We start from the raw sequence: 23282 nt of genomic DNA, 5'->3' as shown, positions 1-23282 counted from the left end.
GAACGAGATTGAGAGAAACGGCATCCCACTTACAGTAGTAGTCGGCTGGGTTCTTGAACGGCGGACACGGATAGCCCAGTTCGCCCATGTGTCGTGGCAGGTCGGCACGACTGCCCGAGAAGACAGTGCGTCCGCCGGATAGCAGCAGAACTCCAGAGCACATGGAAAGTATCTCGAATGTTGGCGGCTGCAGAGTCATGATAACAATGCGTCCGCCGCTACACCACTGCCGCAGATACTCCACCAGAAAGAACGTGTCAAAGATGTCCATATTGCTGGTGACCTGGTCGAGAATCAGCAGCGAGGACTGCGCCAACAGCTGGCATGCCACGCTCAGACGCTGCTTCTCCGAGTGCGTCAGCGAGGAGACATTCGAGGCGCGCACCGTGTTCAGGCCCAGATCCTCAATGAGCACATCCATACGCTCCTTTATATCGCTGCGATCGATTGGTCCCCGCAGCGCCGCATGGAAATTCAGCGTGCACTGGACACTCATGCGCGGATCGAGGGAGGACACCTCCAAAGCCGGCACATAGCTGCACAACTCCCGCAGGCCGTGTCGATTCACCTGCTGCCCGTTGATCAATATCTCTCCGCCCAGGCGTTCGCTCAGTCCGGCCAGACACTCGGCCAGGGCGCTGCCCTCGCGCTGCGATGTGGCCATAATGGCAAACAGATCGCCGGCCTTTGCCTGCATCGAGACGCCGCGCAGGCAGGGATTCACGTCGAGGCAATGCACCTGGATGTTGGGATAGATCAGGCCCATGCCCGACTGCTTACGGCTATGGACGTATTGCTGCGGATGCCGTGAGCTGGCGTAGATCCGTGACTCGTTGTAGTCATACCCTAGACCGAGGCCCAGACCTCCGTCTACGCCCATCCCGCCCTGGGCCCCCAGCAGATCCGCCTCGCTGTGAGAGCGATGGCCGTAGTGCTTGCCATTCGTCATGTACTGCTGCTGCTGGTGCTGTTGATGCATCTGCTGGTGCTGCTGTTGGTGGTGATGGTGCTGGCCCACTGCTATGCTGGCCCTGCTATTGGCCTGACGCAGTGCAGCCGCAGGGACGCCTCCGCCATGGGCCCTCGACTCGGGACGCGAGTGCGGCATGCCGCCAATGGCACGGAAGTCGGACTCGCTGCGGTACTTCCGTAGATTCGGTGGAACCCGACTCCGCGTCGTCTCGTTGTCGCTGCTGTCGTAGCCGCTGGATCCTGCGCCCGCCGGTGCGCCCGAACTGTCCCTAAAGCCACGATTCACGCGGCCCCTTACGCCTCCCAAAGCACTGGAGCCACCCGGTCCTGGTCCTGGACCCGGACCCGGGCGATGCGAACGCTGTGATCCGGCATTCGGTGGAAAGACGCGCGGCAGTCCAAACTTCAAATATGTGTACATATTGGAGCCCAAAGGAGACCTGCAATGGGGGGATTCGGATTAATTGCATGGCATATCTCTGGCAAATCAAATACCCCAATCCTGAGCTCATCTTTTAAAAGTATTTACCGACTAATAGATGATGGAACGGTGGAATTGATAATAATAATTGGTAATCTTAAACAATATGTGACTCTTCACTTACTTGGGACCGTAGCGCGGATGATTCAAGATTGATTGAACTGTGGTATCGCGTAGCTGGAAATTTCCATATGGCAGCGGTGATTTGTCTGACGATCCCAGCGCTGAATCGGTGAAGTCAGAGTTCAGATTTTGCCTGAGAGAATGGAGAATAAAAGGGAGTTGCATTAGTTGGCTGCTGCTGCTGCGGCTGTTGCGGTCAGCTGGACATGATTGGGGGGCTTGGTCACTGCAGTGGCTGTTCAATTAGCTATTTATGGCATTTTGAACTTCCGCCTTCCGTTGCGGTTAAATCAAGCGTCAAAAGTGTCCGACAGGTGCAGCCGCCTCTAACGCTCCATTGAGCAGTGGAGACTGCACCCAGAGGCCTCGGTTCCCTTCGCTTCCCATTCCCACACACTCACCTGTAGATGGACCAGGCATGCAGATCTTCGGATGCCGCTGGCGGCAGCGGTGTATTGGGTCCATGTGGCACGGAGTAGCGACGCTCCTCGCGTGACATCTTCTTGCTGTTCGAAAAGTTGCTTAGCTCCATGATGGTCTGCAAGTAGAACGAATATTTCGGGTCAGAGAGTCAGTTCAAGAGCTCGAGCCAAAAACGTAAGCTAATTCCGAGTCAAACTGGGTCAAGAATACTCGCTACCGTCTCTGCTGCTGCTGCTGCTGCTGCTATTACTCATAATTGGCGGGAATTAGCCTAATGACAATGCCGGTGCTCACATATCCCCACACGCAGCAGGCAGCATTCTCTGTTTGAATCGGAATTGGAGTCTCATTCAGAGTCAGAGTCACAGCCATTGTCAATTCATAAAGCGGGAATTGTGCCCGATTCTCGGCTGCACGGACCCTCACAGATATACTGCATGATTGTATCTTCAGATCTTCAAAGAATATTCCTACATTTATTATGCCAGAAGTGAGTTTCACCCTTGAACTATGTATATCATGTGTCTATTTGGATCTTGGCGTCTATAACAGCTAGAGAGCGGATAGATTTGGAATGTGGATGTCTCTGATGCCCACACAGGTCGTGTTTCCAGTGCCATTTGTGGGCTTTTCCCTTCCGTTGCCACAAAGCAAAGGTAATGATTGTGGTTTCCACATTTTTGAATTACCATTCGGTACCATTAAATGATCTACTGAGGTAGATTACAGCAGAGGATACGGCACGAATGCACCTCTTTACCGAGTATCTTTCCTTGATTTTTGTTGGTTCAAAACGCACTCTCATTAGCTTCATCTGTTTGGTAAATGCACGGTCACCACTGGATTGGTTACTTGCTCGACAAGTGCTCGTAAAGAACCCTCGTAAAGACAATGAAACCTAATCGGGTGTTCGTCTTTCAGTGGTTGAAGCTTATTTCTTTGGCCTGAGAGGCAAGAGAGAACAAAGCGGTTGCTTTGCTGCTGATTTCGACACGGTCGCTGTGTTTTTAATTGCCAAAAAAACAGAAAAAACACAAGAAAAACTGGCATGCAAATGAGCCGCAGAGGCGCCCAAATGTGGCGCATTATGCAATTCAAACAACGGCCAAACAAACTAATGCACTCCAAGTGCACCTGCCCCAGACTCCGGCGGTGTCTGTCTGGTTTGTGGATTGGTGCAGTGCACCGAGGCGTGTGGATTTCCGTTTGGGTGGAAGTGTGGCAGCCACACACACCACACAACCCCACAGATTACGTAGTCAAGTGTTCTACGAGGCTCGGAGATGCCGATGACGCTGCCTGGCGAAAGTGAATGGCACCCGCCGCAGACCAGACCGATGTTTGCCACTTTTTGAGATACTCGTACTCGTAGTCGTACTCTCAGGTACTCTCCACCGGGTAGTAATTACCACAGATGCTAGTAGGCATCTGAAAGTGAAGCTGTGCGCTGGAAAGGCGGTGCCGGAGAAAAGTTTGGCGCCTTGATTACAGCATACCTTTCCCCCAGCTAAACTTTCAGCTGGATATGATTTCTTATTAAAGATTGTTGCCTGGGTATAAACGCTTTTAATTGCGTGTTAAATTCGTTTTAATTAAAATCGTTTGTGGCATAATCGCATAAACGGATTTTTCTACTCGCTTATTGCCAGTTCAACGCATTTTAGTTGATTTTTGTTTGTTTGTTTGTTTCTGTTTGTTTATTATTGTTGAATCGTTTTCCTCCACAATTACAATATTTGCTGGGGGTTTTTGTTGGTCTTAACGTTTTGCCTGCACTTGGCCAAGTACAACGGAGTGAAAGTGGAAGTTGTGGCTGGCGAGCCGTCGCCAGCGGCCAAGCAAAAGGTTTTTAATACCCGCGAGAGCCTGGAACTGACAACCCAAGACAAGCCATCCATGCCACACAGCTACAGATACAAAAACTGCTGCAGATACTGCTACAGATACATACGTAAGTGTGTGTATCTTAAGTGGGCAGACTTTGGGGGCACAAAGAAATACAGATCTGCGGCATCTAAAGAGTCGCTTTGTGTGTAATGCATGTAATGAATGAATGGTATTGGGGGCAATGATACGGCCACGACTGCGACTACGACTGGGACAGGCGGCATTGATTTATGCGATCATGATGCTCTGCCGACTCCAAAACAGATATCAAAGTAACTCAATGTACGCGTATCTATGGCTCCATTGTTCGCACAAGTGCGTGAAGCCCACAAAAAAAAGCCTACGCCACTATTGCCAGGTAGCATTGGATGGATGGATGGATGGATGGATGGAAAGGAAAGTGAATTCATCAAAAAAGACTTTTAGTTTCAAACTAAAGACATCAAATTATCAAAAACTGATGGTCTTTCAGTTCGGGTAGGGAGTGCCACTGATTGATGGTGGTTGTTGGTGAAGATTAATTAATTCGAAGTGATTAATATATGATGATCAGCGGAGGTGAGCTTTGCCGCTTGAGCACGTTTCAGTTTAAGATACATAAAAGCAGTTGTCGGACATATTTTCGATGGCTTAAATCAGTTCTCAGTTAGTGTTTTGTCCAGCTATTGGGTGGCCTTCCGTTGAGTTGCTATCTGTTTCTGATTGTAGTCTATAAACTGGCTCTGCTGGTTGCATGCCACCAGCATGAAAAGCGAGCTGCAGCTGTGCAGCCCAAAAATGCCAGCCTCCAAGAGAAGCAGTTCCGCTGCAGTCGAGGAAACCAACTGAGAGTTACAGTTGCAGTTGCAGCCGGGCCAGAATTATATCATAGACTTGATTATTTCTCGGCCATAAGCAATGTGCCAATGTGGCAATGCGGCGGCCTGGCCAATGTGGGTCAGTTGTTGTTGCATGATTCCATTGGGACCCCGACTCCATTGCCGTGCAGCGGATATTCGCCTGTCAACGGAGTCAAGCTGGTGTGAATAAATCACAATGCGCTAAGTAATTGACCAAACGGTTATTGGCAACAGCTTAGCCACAACGATTAGGTCAATTGGCATTGGCAACTGGCCTGGCCAGCTGGCTGGAGCCCAGTGGAGGAGAGTGTTACATGTTGCAGAGACCCGTTGCTGTCATGCTGCATTCCCGTTGCCTGTCCTGCATTTTGAAGAAGGCACAGATACGAGTTCGAGTGTACTTGTCCGAGAGAAGTGGTTGTCGGTTGACAACTCCGAGAGAACCGTTGCCTGTCTCTCTGTCTGTCTGGCCAGAGACCTAGTCTTGGCCAGAGTCAGAGTCAGAGTCAGAGCCATGCACATGGCCATTGATGCAAAACTGCAGTTAGACACGAGCATCAACGATCGCGACGACCAAGAAGACATTGTCGACTTGGTTTTTCGGTCACTGATCGCCGGCGCACACATTTTATGATTTAATGGAGCGCGCCCAAGTGGTTCCCGGCCATAACAATTTGTTGCTCTCTCTCTGCTGGTCGCTGGTCGTTTGTGTGGCACTTGGCTGGCCGCAAGTGGTGTGCGTTTGCGTCCGCTTGATTGGATTACAAACGAGAGGCAGACAGCTGCCCTCCAAATGACCTGCGCAGCGCCCCAGATGCCCTCAAAGATGCCGAATCTTGCAAAGATTTCCATTCCCACGCAAAAGCCAATTAAACTGGGTTAACAAATGAGCTGTTTCCCTTGCCCAGCCTGACCCGGTACCCGGTACCCGGTATCATGTCTCCAGCTCCGGGCAAGGGGCCAGGTTTTCATTTCACTGCCTGCCTGCCCCAGACCCCAAACTTGTTCCTCGCTGCAACAGGTAGGTCAGCGACAACGAGCCGACAGGCTCCCAAATCAAAATCTGGCCTTTGATTGCCACTGACAGACTGTCCAAGAGAAAGAGAAAGAGAAAGAGGCACGGGCTTTGCCTAGTGAGAAAGTGAAACTCTTGTGGCATAATTTGTGGCTGTGGCGCATGGGGCGTATGATAAATGCCAGCAAAATATTTCGCGACTGGAGCGGAGGCTGTGTCTCAAAAGTGGGTCGGCTGCAAAACTGCAGTTTTGTAATTTGCAATTCATTTGCACAAAGGAAACGACATTCACATCGAATCGAGGCATACTCTCAAGCCCCCACTAAGAGGTATTTATAATGCCCCATTGAGTCATTCCATCAAATGTTTAAGATTCTTGATCAGAAACCTCAGAGATAAATGGCATAATAAAAAAAAACACACCCATGTTTTGCTCTGGGTGTACGAGTACGAGTACCGACTGACTGAATGGTTATTATTAGCCAGAGAGAGCTCATTCCAATTTAATTTATTCAATATTTTATGTCCAAACGGGTTATCCTGAAGCCATGCATCTGTTATACCCTTTTTCAAGACTTTCCACAAATACGCCGATGGGCGGCAACGAGATCTGAATACCTCCCAGCCTCCCAGTGCATACCAGAGCTCTGACTAATGCCAAAGCCAGGGGTAATTAACAGACTAAATGATAGCCCGCTTGTGGCCAACATTCCAGCGTTTGTTGAACTTGTTCCACCGACGAAACGAAATTTTTTCTGATAAAACACCCCTCCGGCCCTCTCGATGCGCGGCATTCGCGATGTTTTGTGTGTGTGTTAATTGAACACTCGAGTTTTTCGGAGATTTTTGTTCGGGGTTTTTGCTTGATTTTTAGCACGTTTCTTTGCCTGTATTTCTTTCTGGACGAGTATGCAAATTGCCGATAGATACAGATACACAGATCACACTCATACACATGCTCGGGCTTATGAAGTGTCTGCCAGATAAACGACATTCAGTCCGTCAGAGTGACGGCCACGAAGAGAGGGAATCTTGAATGGCAGCCGAACGGAGACACATACTCGTAATTTGTGAAAGTTTTGGGGCCGAGTAAATTGATTATGAGTGAAAGATATTTCTGGGGGAAATGCGAGCAGGCGCTCAGGATAGCAGGTGGAAGGAATCTGATGATCTGTTGCTGTGCCTGAGAAATAGTCATTAATCATAGGCGCTCTCCTGTAATGCGTTTCCGAACCGTCTTTGAGCTGACCCAAATCGTTGCTCGCGTACTAATGGATTTGGCACACAAATTGTCATTAAATTGAGCAATAGCCGGGTTCCGGGGCACGGAGCCATAACCAGAAATGAGTTAACCAACAAGCTGGCAGAAATGCGAGCACAAGAATTCCGCCACTCTGCTGACGTCGTCGCTCCGTGGCTGACTGTGACCCCAAAAGAGCGAAAAAAAAAACGCTAATGTCAGCCGCCGTCAACGAATATTCGTCATGGCTGCATAGCCCCCACGACTGAGCCACTGCGGTGGGTCTCATTGCGGTGTTGATTTTCATCATGCGGCTCGGCTCGGCTCGGCTTTCAGCTCTGGCTTTTCAGTTTTTCGGTTTTCGGTTTTCCATTTTCGCTTGTGCGGTTAGAAAATTGAAGCAAGGTCAGTTTTATTAATTGCCAAAAATGGTATACAAAACTCTGCCTCAGTTTTGAGCATCTTTACAGGCAATTAACGCCGAGCAACAGCAGCAGCCCAAGACAAAGGGGAAACACTTTCCTGTGTTGCAACACAACAGACGACTTGTGAAAGTGGCCAACAATTGTGGGTAAAATTTGCATGCCAGCGGCACTCCCCTTTTGCCCACACACGCTCTGGCTAATTGACATAAATTCCATGACAAACAAAATGGAAGGAAAGACAGCAGCAGTCCCTGTCCCGTTCCCTGCGTTGCCATTGCATGCATAAAAATGCGACAAACAAATGTACGAGGGAACGAGTATTTGGCCAAATTCCCCCAGCACACACACACACACACACACACACACACCCATGTATGTCCCCTGAGATGTAGACGAAGACAGAGCCCACGACCTGGTCTCTGGGTCTCTTTCTGTTGAGTGACATGGATTCGAAGTCCGAATTATTCGGCTCACGTTCGAGCCTCGCTTCACATCTTTGAATCCATCCTTCAAACGGGGTCTATCCATGATTCTATGTCAGTGTTGTGGCCCTGTCTGTGTGAACTGCCAAGTGAAATGAAGTTCTCTTTTCTTTTTATGGCCGCAAAAGTCACGAGGCAAAGATGTACTTTCTTCGCCTAATTATGCAGCTGTTCTGCTTCTGCTTCTGCCGCGTCTCGTGTGTTAATTTAATTATAATAAAAAGTAAATTAACTTGCTATCTGGCCCTGTGCGGCGTATCTATCAATGCATACGATTTTCATGGTCGCAGCTTTTATGTGCAGCTGGGGAATTTCGAATTTAAATTTCATACTCGTTAAGTTTTCCCTTTGGCCAGCAAGCAGGTCTTCATCCATGCCATTGGACTGCCGCTGACTTCATCCGAGTGAGAGCTAGTCAGAGCCGTTGATCATTAAATGCAATGATTCATTCGTCTCGGAATAAACCAGCTAGCATCCACACATCCCATCACATCACAAACTAAGGTTCAATTGAGGGACAGCAACTGCGACTACGACTGGGAGCTGGGAACTGAAAATCGGGGTACCCAGAACAAGAACAAGTTTTGGCCAGCAAGATGCAGCCACACCTTTATTGAACCAAAAACTTGCCTAGACCCCAAGACAAAGACAAAGACCAGCCAAAGATAGCCCCACCAGGCCCCAGTCCTCCCCAGATCCCGCTGGGACTGGGACTGAGACCGAGACTGAGACTGCGAGTAGCTGCCAAACTCCCCACAAAGCCATAACTGACAATCAATTCGAGTTTAAGCCGCCGCCGTTGTCTGCCGTTGTCTTGGCGGCCGCGCCTTGGCTCTTGGACTCTTTGTCTAGACCTCCGAGTTGCTGTCTTAAGTCTTTCGATTTTCATTGGAATTGGAGCTGAAATTGTTCGAAATTGAATTACGATCGCTCCAAGATACCAGGTTATTGTCAGTATTGTCGCTTCTAAGCACTTTTTTGGCTTTGTTCTTTGGGTTTGTTGTGTTGGTTTGGTATCTTTTTTTTCTAATTTTTTTGTGGAGGGGGACGTAAACAGCAGCCACAAATCATCATCAGGGCTCCGTTAACAGCTATAATAATACTGTTAACTAATTTACGCCAGAACCACAGCCACAATAGGGAAAAATCAAGAAAAACAAAACAACAAGTCAGCGGCCCAGCAGCCCAGTGGCCCAGCGGCGCACAAGAACAAGAAATCAGTTTTCGGAGAGGGCCATCGGCCCCCAAAAGAAACCTTTTTCAATGGACTTGGCCATGGCTCAGCAATCTAACGGTACGGTACGCTCCGTCCACGTCCAAGACATGACGGGGTAATTAGGTGCGAGTAATTTCCGAAATGTAAGCCTAGTGGATGCCAAGAATCTGCATTGGGAAGGGCCGCAGAGCCCACGGCGACAATGATTTACGGCCTGGCCCTGAGAATGGTGTTAAAAAAAAAGAGTTCTGGGGGCTGCTGATTGGGGATCAGCGCGGCTCATCCGAATGGGCCGAGAAATCAAGTTTCACGGCGAAAATTTTGAAAGTGATTGTGAGGCAAAGATTGGCAGCTGCATCGAAAATTGCAAAATGAATGTGAAAGTTGCTTAGGACAGCCGCTCGCTGATTCTGTATACATATGTATGTATGTATGTGCCGCGGTAGAAGCTGTATATATAGCAGTTACGCTTATATACCTTACATATTTTTATAGCTTCATATAAAACTATCTTCAGGTGGTGCCAAACAAATAATGGCAGTGGCGTTTATGGCCGTTTTCAGGTATAGCAAAGAGGAAATGCCAAGACGGTGCCGGGAGCAAACAAAAAATGATCCCCGGAGAGCACTGAGCCACCGAGCATTGAGCATCGCGCATCGAGCATCGAGCACCGAGCACCGAGCACTGGCTAAGCAAAGGCAGCCGGCCAAACAAACAAACAAACTGAAACTTGTATCTGAAAGATACACACTCGCAGAACCGAACAGAAAAAAGAAAAAGAACAGAACCAAACCAAACAGACAAGACACACAAGCTCGCACACAACAGTTGGGCACTTGGCCATGGCTCTGGCTTTGGCTTTGGCTTTGGCTTTGGCTCTAAATGGGGGGCTTGGGCCGCCACTTGGGTTCTGGTTCTGGAGGGCCCCACAGCGAAAGAGAGTGGGCAAGAGAGCGAGCAATAAGGTGGAAGCAGTGGAAAGATAGAAGCCAGCAGAACAGCACAGCACAGTGCCGAAGCGTTTGCTAGACAAAACCCGCTTGTGGGATCTTTGACCTGCGATGGTGACGACCGAGAGAGCAGCCGCAGCCAACGTGGAGCGCTGGCCCGTCAACGCCTTGGCTGGGGCCTGGAACAGTGGTGGTGGATACTCGTACTCGCCTCGAACCTTAGAAGAGGTATCTTTGTCTCTGAGCGGGTTTTGCAGAGAATGTGTGTATCTTTGAGAGGTGGCAAGTGTTGGTCTTGGCGTTGTTTAATACAATTAACAGTAAATACCAGTTGTACAAACTCCAATTAGTTGTCCACCCAGAGATACATTTGTAGATTTACTACGTATTGTCCCTTGCTGTTCGCTTCGTTTGCATCTGCAACACTTACATTTCTCTTGAGGGGGGCTCAGCTCCTTTCTGGTTACAATGTTGGCAGTTCTGTTGGCAGCAGTTACCTCAGTGTCTGCATGTTCCACATAGATACAGGCACACACACCACACTCACACTCACACAATCGCACAATCACACACGCACTCTCGCGTCACTTGTATCTTATTTGGCGTTTCTGATGGAACCACTTGTTGTTTTTTTTTTTATACTTATTTTTGTTGTATTGGCAATTTTATTTGTCATAAGCCAACATTTGCATGCACTTCCACATAGCCATTTGGAATTTTGCACTTATTGTATTTCATTTGATTTTGTTTTCTGGTTACGCCAACAACATTTCAATTAGATTTCCATCCGCGAAACACCACTTTTTTTTTGATAATTTTTTTTCTCTGCTTGGAATTCTGAATTTAGTTTTCAAGCGCCGTGCGCAGGCAGCAAATGTGATCGGATCGCACCGAACCGCGACTCTGCAGAGGCAACTCTCTCGCTGCTCGGTTGGAATCGAACTGAACTGAACTTGGCCTCCGGACGCCATCTTAGCCCGCTTGGTCTCTGGCTCTGGCTGCTAGCTGTTGGAAGCGATTCAGTCGGAGAGTGTGTACTTCCAGTGAGAACGGAGTGGCTCTCTTTCCAGCCTGCCAATTGGAATGACAGGCTTTGGGCTACCTCCGATCGGTTCGGGCCATCAGCCACAGTTTCAGTTGGAAGATCGCGCTCAGTTGGTTTGGACGTATTCGCGGAGGTTAGCGGTATTCTATACAAGTGATTTTTTTTCTTGTTAAAAATATATAATTTGATATAAAATCAAAGAATATTAATATAATAATTAATAGGTTGTTACATTTTTACTGCTAATGTTAGTTCCAAGTGGTTTTTTTATGAAAGTGATTTCAGAATACTTATGGTAGCTTCCGCTCTCTGCCTCTCTCTCTCTCTTTCCTTGTTAGTTCCAGGGAGAGCACAGCCAACTACCACTTTTGGAACATTTGTTTTTGAGCCGCTCTTGAACTACGGACAGCGTGTGAGGCATAGAGCAGGAGAACAAGAAACAAACAAACCGTTCTTGTTGTTGCTGAAGTGGCTATGAAAATGATTGGAAGCGACTATGTACTGGAAGCGCACAACATATTCCACACCACCGAGGCAAGTGCAGTGGAATGCAATCCACCCCGAAACACATCCACTTCTTCCACTTCCAATGAGAGTCTTTTGTTTTGGTTCTCCCAACAGGTGGATGGCGGCGGCTGCTTCAATGGAGCCGGCAATTCGGCCCTGGTGCTCAAAGGCGTCAACCTCACCGTCCACAGTGGCGAAGTGATGGCCATACTGGGCTCAAAGGGTAACTAAACGATGAGAACGAAAAGTTAACCCAATTACCGTTTTGTAATTCACATGATTTCAGGCAGTGGAAAGAGGGCCTTGTTGGATGTCATTTCGAGGCGTGCCGATGGAGCCACCCGCGGTCAGGTGCTACTGAATGGATCTCCGTTGTCCAAGGCCTTGTTCCAGCAGCGATGCGGCTATGTGACACAATCCTGCACCTTTGTGCCCGGCCTGACGGTGGCCCAGACCCTCCACTACACGCCAACGATTGTGAGTGTTTATCATTGCCATATAGACATCAAATAATTATGGTATACGATGCAGTTGAGTGGCTATCTAAAGAGTTCCAAGGTGCGACAAGTGCTGGCTGATTTGGCCCTATCGCAGGTGGCCCACAAGCGTGTGGAGTATCTGAACATCAGTGAGGCGAGACGCCTGGCCATTGGCATACAACTGGTCAGAGATCCAGGTGAGTCCATCCACCCTTGATTGCAACGGAATGTACATAACCGATTGTGTTTCTCTCATAGTAATGCTATTGCTGGATGAGCCTACGCATGGACTCGATCCCCTGAGCGCCTATCTGCTGATATCCATTCTATCCAACACGGCCAAGAAAACTGGATGTGGGATTTTACTTTCGCTAGAGAAGCCACGCTCCGATGTGTTCCCATTCTTGGATCGTGCTCTGTTTCTGTGCCTGGGCGGTGTTGTGTACTCTGGTGGCACTCGCGCCATGCTGGAGTACTTCCATGGCATTGGTTTTCCCTGCCCCCAGCTGGAGAATCCCCTCATGTATTATCTCTGCCTGTCCACTGTGGATCGTCGCAGCCGTGATAGGTTCTTGGAGTCCAGCCAGCAAATCGAGGCGCTTGTGGAACGATTCTCCAGAGAAACTCCTATCTCTGATGCGCCATTGAATAACATGGGATCGGGCAAGGTTCCACTGGCCTACGGAAAACCGGGAGAGCTTAAAGTCTGGGTTATGCTGTACTTGTAAGTTATCGTAGAACAATCGTAGAACATGCATTTAGATGGTAATTTGCTATTTCTTTTCTAAGGAAACTGCTTGCATCCACCTTCTCCTGCGGTCTGGTTGGCATGAAGACGCTTTTCCTCCGACTGCTGCTGCTTCCCATAGCCTTGAGCATTCTTTGGGCTTTCTATACAAATGTGGGGGTAAGTAAACAGATCAATTATCTGCTTGTATGTCTCTTAAATCAACATATGTATTTTCCAGGATGATGCACATGGCTTCTTCACCAGAAATGGCATGATTCTGAATATATTGGGATTGTCCTATGGCTGCGGTATTCTGACCACCATATCTCTATGTAGGTTTTTGGTTTCATCCTTTAAGATTCGCGCTAAAAGTTTTTTGTTGACTCTTGTAGTTCCAGTTTGGCGAAAAAAGCTCTCACAGGACACCCCAGAGGGTCTGTACTCCGGCACCACACTTCTTATTGCGTACAATGCCGTATCCATTCCATTCTCTGCTGTATCCGCGGTCATAGCCAGCTGTGTGGTGTATCCGTAGGTCCCGCTAAAACATGAAACAAGTTCAAAATTAAATGTCTTCTTAACCGTAGATTGCTGCTGGATTTGAAGTACAACAACGGCATAGTATTTGCCTACCTTTTTGTGGCACTTTGGTCCAGTTTTGTGCTCGCCGAACAGCTCACAATTGCCTTTCTCCTGGTGGTCAAGGTTCCCTTCAATGCAGCCATCGCGGTGACCTATGCGCTGGTCATCAGCATTGCCCTGGCTAGTGGTACAGTGCGGTGGGTAGCACAATGACACACGACCAAATCGCCATACATTATAGTTTCGATGTTATCTTTACAGATCCTTCAAGGGGCTACAGCCCTGGCTGCAGGACAACACCAAGGGCACACATACGCGCTACGCATCTTCCCTGTTGCACAGCATCGCCTTCCAAACGCGAAAGTTGAATTGTACGCCCACTGCCTCCGTAATTTGCCCCAAGCCAACGGACTTTATGCACGAGCGTCTGGGCTTGCCACATCCAGATGTAACTTATACGCATTCTAAAATCTATAGAGCAACATTTATACATCCTAAGTACTTACAGGAAACCATTGATGTGGCTGCTTCTTGTGCGTTTGCTGTGGGCCTGGCTGCCTTTAACATGCTCGTGTATTTGTTCCCCATGCCGCGCTGTGTGCGACAAAAGTTTAAGGACTGATCTGGCGATATTCCACACTGCACAACATGACTAACTTTATTTATTTTAAGTGTACTTTTCAATAAAACTAAAAACATAAACATTAAACACCAATGGCGCGAGCTACATCGATACTTTTCAGTATCGATAGTCAAATGTGTATCGATATTAACGATGGTAGTAGTCGATACCACTATTTAAAAAGTATCGCCAACGACATATCGAGATCAAATCAGTTTGGCGCCCAACTTAGTTAATCGAAAGATATTCGAGTTTTATGAATTACATATCATTTTATTTACAAGAAACCTTAAAGTTAGAACAATTTTGTAGTGAATTCATTGAATATTACACAACAAGTACAAAATCAGCCACTCTTCGATTCAAATTTCGCTCCCGATTTGCTTCATTTTAACAATTGTCTAACGACTAAACATATACTTTTTTATTTAAATAACTAGATACACGCATGGAAATTCATTAGAACGCATCTGAAATCTGATTGAATGAATGTACGCGAGTGTTAATGGGTGCTAAGCAGGTCATTATTCGATATGCATATGAAAGATAATGCGAGCGAGTGCAGGCGAAACGGAGCTTGGATGATCTTTAAAGTACTGTGGCACCTATGTAGCTGCTTCTAGAAAAATGACGCTGAAGATATGGATGGATATGGATGCTGGATCGTTTACGCTATGAATAGTAGTTAATGGTCAAGGCAGTGCAAAATGGATTTAAAGGTACAGTTGTGTAAGTAGTTAGTTCGAGTGCTGGGTGCTGGGCTAGAGGCCAGACCAGCGAGCGGATGTAGCTCAGTCCGTGTCGTAGTAGGCATAGTCGTAGCTGGTGTCCTCATCCGCATACGGTGGCCGCTGCCGCTTGCCGGCTGGCCTATCCTTCTTGTCCAGCTGCTTCTCCTTTTTGCTCCTGGCCGACTTCTTCGCCTCCACAGGGGCACTTGTCGTGCTGGTTGTGGTCGTCTTCGTTGTGCTTGGAGTTGGTCGCCTGGTGGTGCTGGTGGTAGTGGTGCTGGTCAGTTGGGTGGTGCTGCTGCTGCTGTAAGTCGTCGGCCTGCTGGTGGTCTGGGCGGTTGTCTTCGGACTAGATGGCGTTATCTGCGGACTGTACTGAGAGTTGTACTGCTGCGACGTCTTCTCCGCCTTGTAGATGTCGGCCCGCAGCTTGTTGATGCTGGCAGCGCCAAAGTTCAGCGATTGGGCCGTCTTGAAGAGCTCATCCTCGTCACTGAGGTCCGACTCCCGCTCCTTCTCCTTCTGATAGGCGGACTGCTGCTGGCTCTTCAGATGGCTGTGCGCCTGCTGGAAGTTGTGGCTGAAGCCATGCGGCTGCCGGCTAGACGGCGGAGCACTTGGCGTGGTAGTGCTCGTGGAGCTGGAGGATCGGGTGCGCAGGAACTTGAAGCGATTGCGTGGGAAGTCGTTCTCATACAGCTCCGGATGGTACTGACCGTCGTCCTCATCCACATTGTAGTACGGATTGGCAGTGGTAGGCAGAGCTCCAGCCACCGTCGCTGCCTTCTTCGTCGTACTCTGACTGGGACGCTGTGTCTGCTGTGCCTGATAGAAATTCTGCTCATAGAGCTTCTTGTATGTTGTGGGCTTGAAGGTGGTCGGCGTGAATGAGTCCTTGGCCGCATGCGTTACCTTCTTCACGGCAGCGGATGCCGACGTACTGGCCGCTGTGGAGGGGAAGAGCAGCTCATCATCCGCATACCGTTGGGTGGTGGCCTTGTAGGTGATGCTGCCACGGCTGGTAAATGAACGCGGCTTTGCACTGGGCCCCGAACTGGCGGATGCCTTGAAAGGCGCCGGCTCCTGGGTGCCCACTCGGGAAAGCTGTTGAGGCTTGGGGCGCTGATAGTGCGGCTCCAGCTTGTTCTGCGTGGCCTGGAAGGGTTGCGGCTGCTGCACCTTGCTCTTGGGGATATCGACGAACTCGTTGTGGTTTATATAGTTCGATTCCTGGGGTCCCAGTTTCTGTTTGCGTGCCGCTACCGTAGGCTTGTTCCTCTTGGTGGTCTCCTTGTCGAAGTCCTGGACATTCTTTCCCGTCAACTTTGTGGAGCTCGATGGCTGCTCCGTGTACTTGGGCGGCGGCGTGCTCTTGAAGCGATAGGCGCCGCTGTTCGGATTATAGGTGGTTGGCTGGATGCGCTCCTGGGTCTGGTAGTCGTTCACGCCGAAGCTGAAGCGACTGGTGATGCTGCTGCTGGGTCTTGGCGTGGTCGTGGACCTGGCTTGTGGCGTATAGTCCAGGAAGTCCGTGTTGAATGAGGCATGCAGAGTGATCTTTTTAACCGATTTGGTGGTGCTTGGAGCTGCGGTGCTTGGGGCTGTGCTACTTGTAGGGCGCTGTCCTCGGGTGGGCGTGACTCGCGACTTGCTGGACGCCTCCGTGGTCTTGCGATTGTAATCGCTAAAGTCGTTGGGCTTGGAGCGCACTCCCGCCGACGATTCCTCATCGTACTCACGCCCGCCCTGGCGGTTCGAGAAGAAGTGCGAGCTATGGGAACCCTTGAAGATATCATCAAAGTCTTCTGCGGAGTGGAGTGGAATAGAGACAAGAGCGTGATTAATTTGAGTAATAATTTTGAAGATTCCATTGTTTCGTATTGTTGTTGCTGGCTTACGCTTTGAGTCGTCGTTGTTGTTGCCGTAATTGTTGTTGTAATAGCTGCGCTCCGTCGTGGATGTCGTTGTGGTGCTTGTGGTCGAGGTGCTGCTCGATGTTGTCGGCGTGTAATAGCTGGAAATGGGTCGCTTGGTGGGTTGCGTGATCTCCAAATTGGGACTCGAGCTGGAGCTGGAGCTGGCATAATTATGTCGCGGGCGTGACTTCTGCTCACCGCCGCGGCTGTTCTCCTTAGATCGACGGACATCGCCTGCAATTACGCGTGGCCCCGCGATGAAATTAAACTTAATTGCTGGATAAACCCTGGAGTCTCTTACCTGTTTCGGCACGCTGCAAATGGAACGTGGCCTCCTCCTCGTTGGCGCCCTTGCTATCGCCGTCGCGGTACAGATCGTTCAGATTGTTGTTGTCGTAAAAGGAGGTGGCCTTGTCACAGTCCACGTCCGCCCAATTGGCGCAGATCTGCAGTTCCTGGTCAAAGGCCGTCGTGTTGGGGCAGAGGAACCGATAGTCCTGCACCTGTTGGACAAACGGATTAGCTCTTCGATGTAGGAGCTGCACACACAGCGAAATCATCAAAAACAGCACCACAAGATAACCACAGAGCAACATGCAAAATTCAATGTTATAAATGGATTCAATTTTAGCCAAAGCATTAGAGCCAAGACCAAGGCAGCAGCAACAACAACAGCAATAACAGCCATAGCCACAGCCACAATTGGAGCTATCAGCCAAACCACAATTCAGGTAATTGAAACTGGCACAAACTGAACTACACCGCGAAAACAAATAATAAGTATCTTCTATCGCAATCGCATTCTCGGTCAAGAACCTCGGTCTCGACACGACATTATGTATATTTTCTTGTTGCCTGTCTTTATAAAGAATAAAGAATACTTCCTTATTTCGAGATATATACAAATATTTTTTTAGTACTTTCTGTATTATTAAACTCACAAAACTAGCTACTCAAACCGGTTTCTATTTAAGGATTTTTCTCTCAGTGTATGTTGTTTTAAATTGAAGCCACTTTTGCCTACCTACTGTATCATCCACACGTCCAATCAGATGCTTCCTTGTGAGGCGATGATAGTGCCACAGTACACCCCATCCCCCAGCCAGATATCAGGTTGCCTGCCACAAACTTTGGCATTTGCAACTGCCACTTGACATTTGCAGTGCCCGCAGTGGCCCCGGGGTCCCAGGTGACGATGCCGAGAAGTGAACGTTCTCGGCCTGGTTCTCGATGCCGCTAGGGGCCCAATAGTGCAAACAGTAGGCCGATGACAATCAGTTCAAAATCCATATGTATAAAATATAGTGTAGTGTTCATTCCAATAAAACTCTCACTCCAACACGTAAATAACACAAAACATAAAACAGATTAAAAAAAAACACGGCGGTTTGTCGCATTTGCAAAAATGGTAAGTGACTCGAACTTCAACTTCAACTACTGCCCCAACGACAATGCCAATTCCTGTCTAGGTAAAGGTCTATCTGTTTCGTAAGCTGCATGCCCTCAGCCAGTTGCAGAGGGATGTCTGGGAGGAGGCGGTGTTCGAAGTGGTGGAGCCGGTGCTCAGTGGCAGGACCAGCACCGTCGTCAACTACGGCGAGACCATGGACTACGGCACTGACGAGAATGATGTGATGGCCCGGATCTTTAGCGATTTGTTCAGGAATGTCTACACTCTGGAGCTGACCATGGAGGTCAACATATCTATCAGGCACGTGGAGATCAATGGGGAGCGTCCAGAGTCCACGGGTGACATGGAGGGGCAGGACCACAGGCCATCCAAGCAGCACTTTGTGGCAACCACCGGTGATGTCTACGCATACATAGACAGGGTGATGCGGCGCTTGCCTCAGAGCCGTGTGCTCTTCACCCTCAACGTGAGGCAAACGAACATCGATCAGTCGAGAAAAGTCTACGGCAAGCTGCAGTTTATTCACCTGAAGAGTGCCTCTGCGGACCCGGAGATGGTGGACAGCTCTACGTCCATGGGCTCCTTGCTGAAGCTCTTCAAGGCCCTGTCCCGCAGCCCCAAGACACACATGCGATATCACAACATCAACTTGACGCGACTGCTCCACGAGGTGCTGGCAAGTGCCGACAGCACTGTGGTAATCAACTACACAGAAGCTTCTGTGTGCAACACAGTACTGATGGCGCCGGCCTGTACTCCGACATCAGGCCATGCCAGACGTGAGTCGTCTGTCGAGATGTGGAAGGCGATGTACAGACAGGAGCAAACGAAGTATCGATTCCTGAAGGAGAAGGTGCTCAGCCTTGAGTTCTGCACCGGCGATGAGGAAAAACGGCAGCTATATGAGATGATGGATGCTCTGGAGAGCGATTCCGAAGAATACAACGATTCCAGCAGTAGCAACACGGCCCTAGAGACGATGCAGGCTTGCCAGGACATTGGGATGCCCTACTATATCCCTGTGTCCAATCAGAAAATGCATGAAATCCGAATGGAGGCAGAGTTGACTATCGAGGAGCTCAAGGAGCTGCAGTCGACAGTCGAGCAGCTGTCCAGCAAGAACCAGCAACAACACAAGGAGCTGCAGGAAAAGAACGAAATGATAAGCCAACTCAATGGGGACCTAATCAAAGCTAACGAGGAGCTGCTCCAACAGAAGATCTCCTTCCAGCAGAAGCTTCAGGCGTACACGGAGAGGTTCAATCAACTTTGGCGGGATCAGAGCCAGGTCATCCAAGCGCGGGAGATAGAGCGCAAAGAGCAACTGTCCAAAATGCTCGACAGCTACTGCAAGGAGATGCAGAGCTCGCAACAGCGGCAGCTGATCCAGCTGCAGAAACAGACAGCAGAAGGATCGCGAGCTCCAAATCCAGGTTTAAAAAAACCAACTGGAGCTCCGGGCTGCACAAAAGCCGGCAGTTGCCCCACAGCTGCCGCAGCTGTAGTCAAGGAAGAGCCAAGTGAAAAACTCTAAGCATGCAATAAAGAAACAAACACAAAGCCCACACTTAAAGGTCACCGATCCGATCCAATACGATCCGAGCGCTTTATCTGCGCTGTAGCAAAGTCTTCTTCAGGTCTAAGTATCATCCGGTTCGGGCCAGTCACGAAGCCCCATCACACATTCTCCTCCTCCTGCTGCTGCTGCCGATGCCTGGCTGTCCAACTTTGCCATTTAGCTGGGACTTTGGCACAGACACAGACACAGAGACAGCATAGCGCGCGGGGTTCGAGTCAGATCTCAACGAGCCTGCAAGTTCGTTGCCTAAGTCTTTCGTTTTTACCGCCAATTTATCGACTCTGTGTGGTGGGGAGGGGGTGGGACTTGAATCTATGTCTAGAACAATTTTTAGAACAGAATCTGGCATTCGAATTCAGGGATTTAAATGTCATACAGTTATGAAATTCGGCTATAGATTATTCATATATCTCTCATCTCATATTAACAAAGAGCATTAACCATTCGCTGTGGCATAGGATAGCCTTTTTTGAGCTGGATCTGCTGCTGCCTTAATCCCAGACTGTTGCACTTGCAAGAGCAGACAACACTTACCCCGATTCCGGGAAGCTTCACGCACACGTGGAACATCTGGCACTGGGTGTCGGGATCGGCATAGTAGCCGCCGAGTATCTTGTCGTGGCAGGTGAACTGAGTCTTCGGCATATTCTGCAGACTGTACGTGGGCCATGGCCTGCCGAAAGCCAAGTCATCGTCCTCGTCGAGCAACTGCGCCTGGCCGAGTCCGAGGCTGCCCCAAAGTGTCGCCGCCGTCGTTGCTGCAAGATTCAGAAACATAAAACGTGATCTGGTTAGGCTTACGCTCATCAAATGGAAACTCAAGTAGTGCTAGAATTGGTGCTTAGGCTGACACCGAGGCTGGTGCTGGTGCTCGAGCTGATGCTGAAGCTGACCAGTGGACGAGTGACCTTCATGTGGCCGACGCTCGCATCACTTTCGCTTACATGAAGCCAGCCCGATCTCGAGACGAGCTCATGATTTATGTGTGCCGGAGCAGGCACTTGTGGCTGTCCGGCTGTCCAAGGCTGAGCAACCTCCAACATGGTTCTGCGTGTGCCTGTCTGCTTTTTATTTATTTATTTTGGGTCCATTGATTGGTATTTCTGATACCGAGAGACATCATTAACATTTCAGTCAAACGGCAAACAAGACGCCGCATTCCCATAGCGATATATGATCACTCTGGTCAGTCCGGCTGTCAAATTAACCATAAAACGGATCCACTGATCTACGGATCCACTCTGCTCATGAGGGTTGTTCAATTAAAATGCCAAGTCAATCACTTTTATGGATATACCTTCCAGTGCTTGTCGTACCTGCGTCGGACATTAAAAGCTAATTAAACCCGTGACTCTTCCTAATTGCCATGACGCCCATGTATCATGCCTGTCTCGGACTCTAACTTCGAGCAGTTTTTTTCCTTCAACTACTTATTGTGGTATATGGCAGCCTGGCAGCTTCTGTTCTTGGCCAACCCCACCAGCCAGCAGCGGAAGCTGAGCAATTAAAGCAATCGTAAATGCAATTTTCAACTGCTGCTGCAGAACAAATGCTGCAGCCGACATGGTGGCTTCGGTTCGTCTGGCCCGGGCACAAATTGCACTCGCAGGTTGCATAATCTGCCATTGCGCCCCATTCATCATGCCATAGCCAAAAAAAAAAAAAAAACAAAAACAAAAACAACATAAATGCACAGAAAAAAGGAAAAACAGATAAAGAAAACCCAAAGTACCGAACAAAAAGAGAAAACAAACTATCCAGCCTAGTTGGATGGATTCAAGAAGAAAGACCGTCGTCTGTGCAGCAACCCGACTCTGATTCGCATTTAATTCAAATTCAAATGAATTTCAATTTCAGCTTGCCTCCCCCCCTCCACACCCAATCGTGCAGGGGCATTGTGTGGCAGTGAACTATGACTGGACTGACTGGACAGGGCAGCTCTTTTGTTCCCTTTCCCCCCTAAAAATGCAGATTGTTCGATGCCGATTTCAATTGCTTTTGTGGGAAGAGAGTGAATCTCTAATTTTGTGCCTGCCCCGACAAATCGCACAGAGCTCAAAGCCCAGTCAAGTGGAGTGGGTCTCACGCAGAGTGGACTGGCTGGAGTCCCCTCAAGCTTCCGTTTTTGGGCGTTGTCCCAATCCACTCTCCAATCATCTATCTCTTTTCCAGCTGAAAGATAATTTACAATGTGGTAATTATGCAGATGACCTACTCTTAGCCATAATTGCCATTTCTCAGCCTTGTCTTCGTTTCGCCCTGCTGCGGGAGCTGGCCAACAAATTACATTTGATTTCGAATGTGATCGATATGAAACTCATTGAATCCCATTAATTTCTTTCGCGACCGATGGACCTTGAACCAGCATCAGCAATAACAGCAGCCCATCATTTCTATATGAAACATGTTCAGAAGACAACCCAACTAATGAGCATCATGCGATTTTTTGCCCAATGCTGCGATACGATGGGATCTTTTATGTCCAAGCACAATATGCGATTGTTCATGAGTCATTATCATGGAGAAGGTCGATTGCCACAATCAAAGAAATACTGCCGAAGCTAAGGTACAAGTTTACCAAGAAAAAGACAACAAAAGCCTAAAAGAAAGTTACTCCCCTAATCGATATCCGATCAGGTATTTTCTATAGAAATTTGTTCATCAATGAAATTCAAAAGCAGGTCGAAGCCAGCAAACTAAAGGCATGAAAATGAACATTTTAAATCCTTTAGACAAATTAGATCAGAGCTCATGCAGAATATCAATGACAGAAACCCCGAATCATCTATAAAATTTCAATATTTGTTGTTCTACGATTTTCAAGAACATTTTGTGGAATAAATTACCCCAAAAATTCTTAGAGAATAATCCCAGTCCCAGTTTTAAGCCTAACGTTTTGTACTCACCCAAGATGATGGCAAACATTTTATAATCAACACTCAACATGACGGTTTATGGTTTAGGTAATCCAATTCGAGTGATTCTGTCAAAAATCAGGATGTTATCCAATAGGTAATCCAAAGCGTTTAAGCTGCTATTTAATGTCGATTTTCACATGGATCGCACTGCAAAACAAGACAGAATAGACACAGCACCAGAGAGATCTCATGAGTATGGTAAAGGGATTTGATTGGATTGGATTGCAAAATCAAAATGCAAAATCCCACAAGCCGCACAAGATGTTCGTTTCGCCTTGTTTCGCTTCGCTTTTCACGAACTAAACACCGCACACCAAAAAGTGTCCGTCATGTAGGAAATGAGCGGTGGTCGGTGCCGACAAGACCAAATAAAATGGTTCTTCTTTTGCTTCGCAGATTCAAGCGTATGTAAATGCGTACGAAAATGTGTTTCGCAAGGTGCGAAAACTACGGAAGAGCCATTTAGAAGGTGCAGCGAAACGTTGAGAGACGTGGACGTGAGGCGTCTGCCTCACTTGACTGGGCAGACGGAAGAAAAAGCACAGAGTCACAGCCGCCACTTGCAACAGGGCACAGGGCACAAGGCACAGCAGAGGTACGAACCGCACGGAGGAGACAGGCGAACCAAGCGAGCCAAGCGGGGCGCTGCGATGCGATGCGCGATTTGTGACTGGATCGTTTACGTTGTCGAAGCGAAATGATTTCGGAA

General features: G+C 48.6%; 4 protein-coding genes across 7 annotated transcripts in view; 2 read left to right on the top strand and 2 right to left on the bottom strand.

The window, feature by feature from the left end:
• Positions 1 to 14028, bottom strand: part of LOC4801288 (ATP-binding cassette sub-family G member 8) — a 15507-nt gene extending 1479 nt beyond the window's left edge. Inside the window, exons 1-4 of one of the 2 annotated variants that reach the window (XM_015181644.2) lie at positions 13903 to 14028; positions 1978 to 2114; positions 1578 to 1709; positions 34 to 1412 (exon numbers count right to left, since the gene is read on the bottom strand). In XM_015181644.2, the coding sequence (XP_015037130.2) occupies positions 34 to 1412; positions 1578 to 1709; positions 1978 to 2108 (1642 nt within the window). In that variant the 5' untranslated portion in view covers positions 2109 to 2114; positions 13903 to 14028. Of the gene's footprint in view, positions 1 to 33; positions 1413 to 1577; positions 1710 to 1977; positions 2115 to 10483; positions 11015 to 13902 lie in introns of those variants that run through there. The other variant, XM_001358371.4, reaches the window with a different exon arrangement.
• Positions 11151 to 14111, top strand: LOC4801287 (ATP-binding cassette sub-family G member 5). The gene is made up of 12 exons (XM_001358370.5): positions 11151 to 11231; positions 11437 to 11632; positions 11720 to 11828; positions 11892 to 12082; positions 12137 to 12281; positions 12343 to 12808; positions 12874 to 12991; positions 13053 to 13146; positions 13207 to 13345; positions 13402 to 13593; positions 13658 to 13844; positions 13905 to 14111. The coding sequence occupies exons 2-12, from the start codon at positions 11573 to 11575 to the stop codon at positions 14016 to 14018; spliced, it is 1815 nt and encodes a 604-aa protein (XP_001358407.3). The 5' UTR covers positions 11151 to 11231; positions 11437 to 11572; the 3' UTR covers positions 14019 to 14111.
• On the bottom strand, positions 13903 to 23282 carry LOC4801285 (mucin-5AC). Of its 3 annotated transcripts, XM_015181643.2 has the most exons (6): positions 23177 to 23282; positions 22562 to 22720; positions 20190 to 20413; positions 16967 to 17204; positions 16648 to 16899; positions 13903 to 16554 (listed from the first exon to the last, which is right to left on the bottom strand). In XM_015181643.2, exons 2-6 carry the CDS (start codon positions 22599 to 22601, stop codon positions 14810 to 14812), a joined length of 2499 nt encoding a protein of 832 aa, XP_015037129.2. In that variant the 5' UTR covers positions 22602 to 22720; positions 23177 to 23282; the 3' UTR covers positions 13903 to 14809. The 3 variants fall into 3 exon arrangements, with proteins under 3 accessions (XP_015037129.2, XP_033234668.1, XP_033234664.1); XM_033378777.1 differs by lacking the exons at positions 22562 to 22720; positions 23177 to 23282 and having other exon boundaries at positions 16967 to 17168; positions 20190 to 20553; XM_033378773.1 differs by lacking the exons at positions 22562 to 22720; positions 23177 to 23282 and having other exon boundaries at positions 20190 to 20552.
• Positions 17925 to 19649, top strand: LOC4801286 (uncharacterized). Its single transcript, XM_001358369.4, has 2 exons — positions 17925 to 18073; positions 18135 to 19649. Exons 1-2 carry the CDS (start codon positions 18071 to 18073, stop codon positions 19608 to 19610), a joined length of 1479 nt encoding a protein of 492 aa, XP_001358406.3. The 5' UTR covers positions 17925 to 18070; the 3' UTR covers positions 19611 to 19649.

This window comes from Drosophila pseudoobscura, chromosome 2, assembly GCF_009870125.1.
Source record: "Drosophila pseudoobscura strain MV-25-SWS-2005 chromosome 2, UCI_Dpse_MV25, whole genome shotgun sequence".
NCBI lineage: Eukaryota > Metazoa > Arthropoda > Insecta > Diptera > Drosophilidae > Drosophila > Drosophila pseudoobscura.
This window is presented reverse-complemented; position numbering and strand designations above follow the sequence as displayed.

Excerpts from the sequence above, each read along its gene's own strand:
- LOC4801287 (XM_001358370.5), top strand. The coding sequence starts at position 11,573 with ATGAAAATGATTGGAAGCGACTATGTACTGGAAGCGCACAACATATTC. Across the intron at positions 12,083-12,136 it reads TCCACTACACGCCAACGATT|TTGAGTGGCTATCTAAAGAG; the intron begins GTGAGTGTTTAT and ends TATACGATGCAG. Across the intron at positions 13,147-13,206 it reads TCTGACCACCATATCTCTAT|TTCCAGTTTGGCGAAAAAAG; the intron begins GTAGGTTTTTGG and ends TGACTCTTGTAG.
- LOC4801285 (XM_033378773.1), bottom strand. The coding sequence starts at position 20,462 with ATGAGCGTAAGCCTAACCAGATCACGTTTTATGTTTCTGAATCTTGCA. Across the intron at positions 16,900-16,966 it reads TTTGCAGCGTGCCGAAACAG|GCGATGTCCGTCGATCTAAG; the intron begins GTAAGAGACTCC and ends GCGTAATTGCAG. Across the intron at positions 16,555-16,647 it reads CAACAACGACGACTCAAAGC|AAGACTTTGATGATATCTTC; the intron begins GTAAGCCAGCAA and ends TCCACTCCGCAG.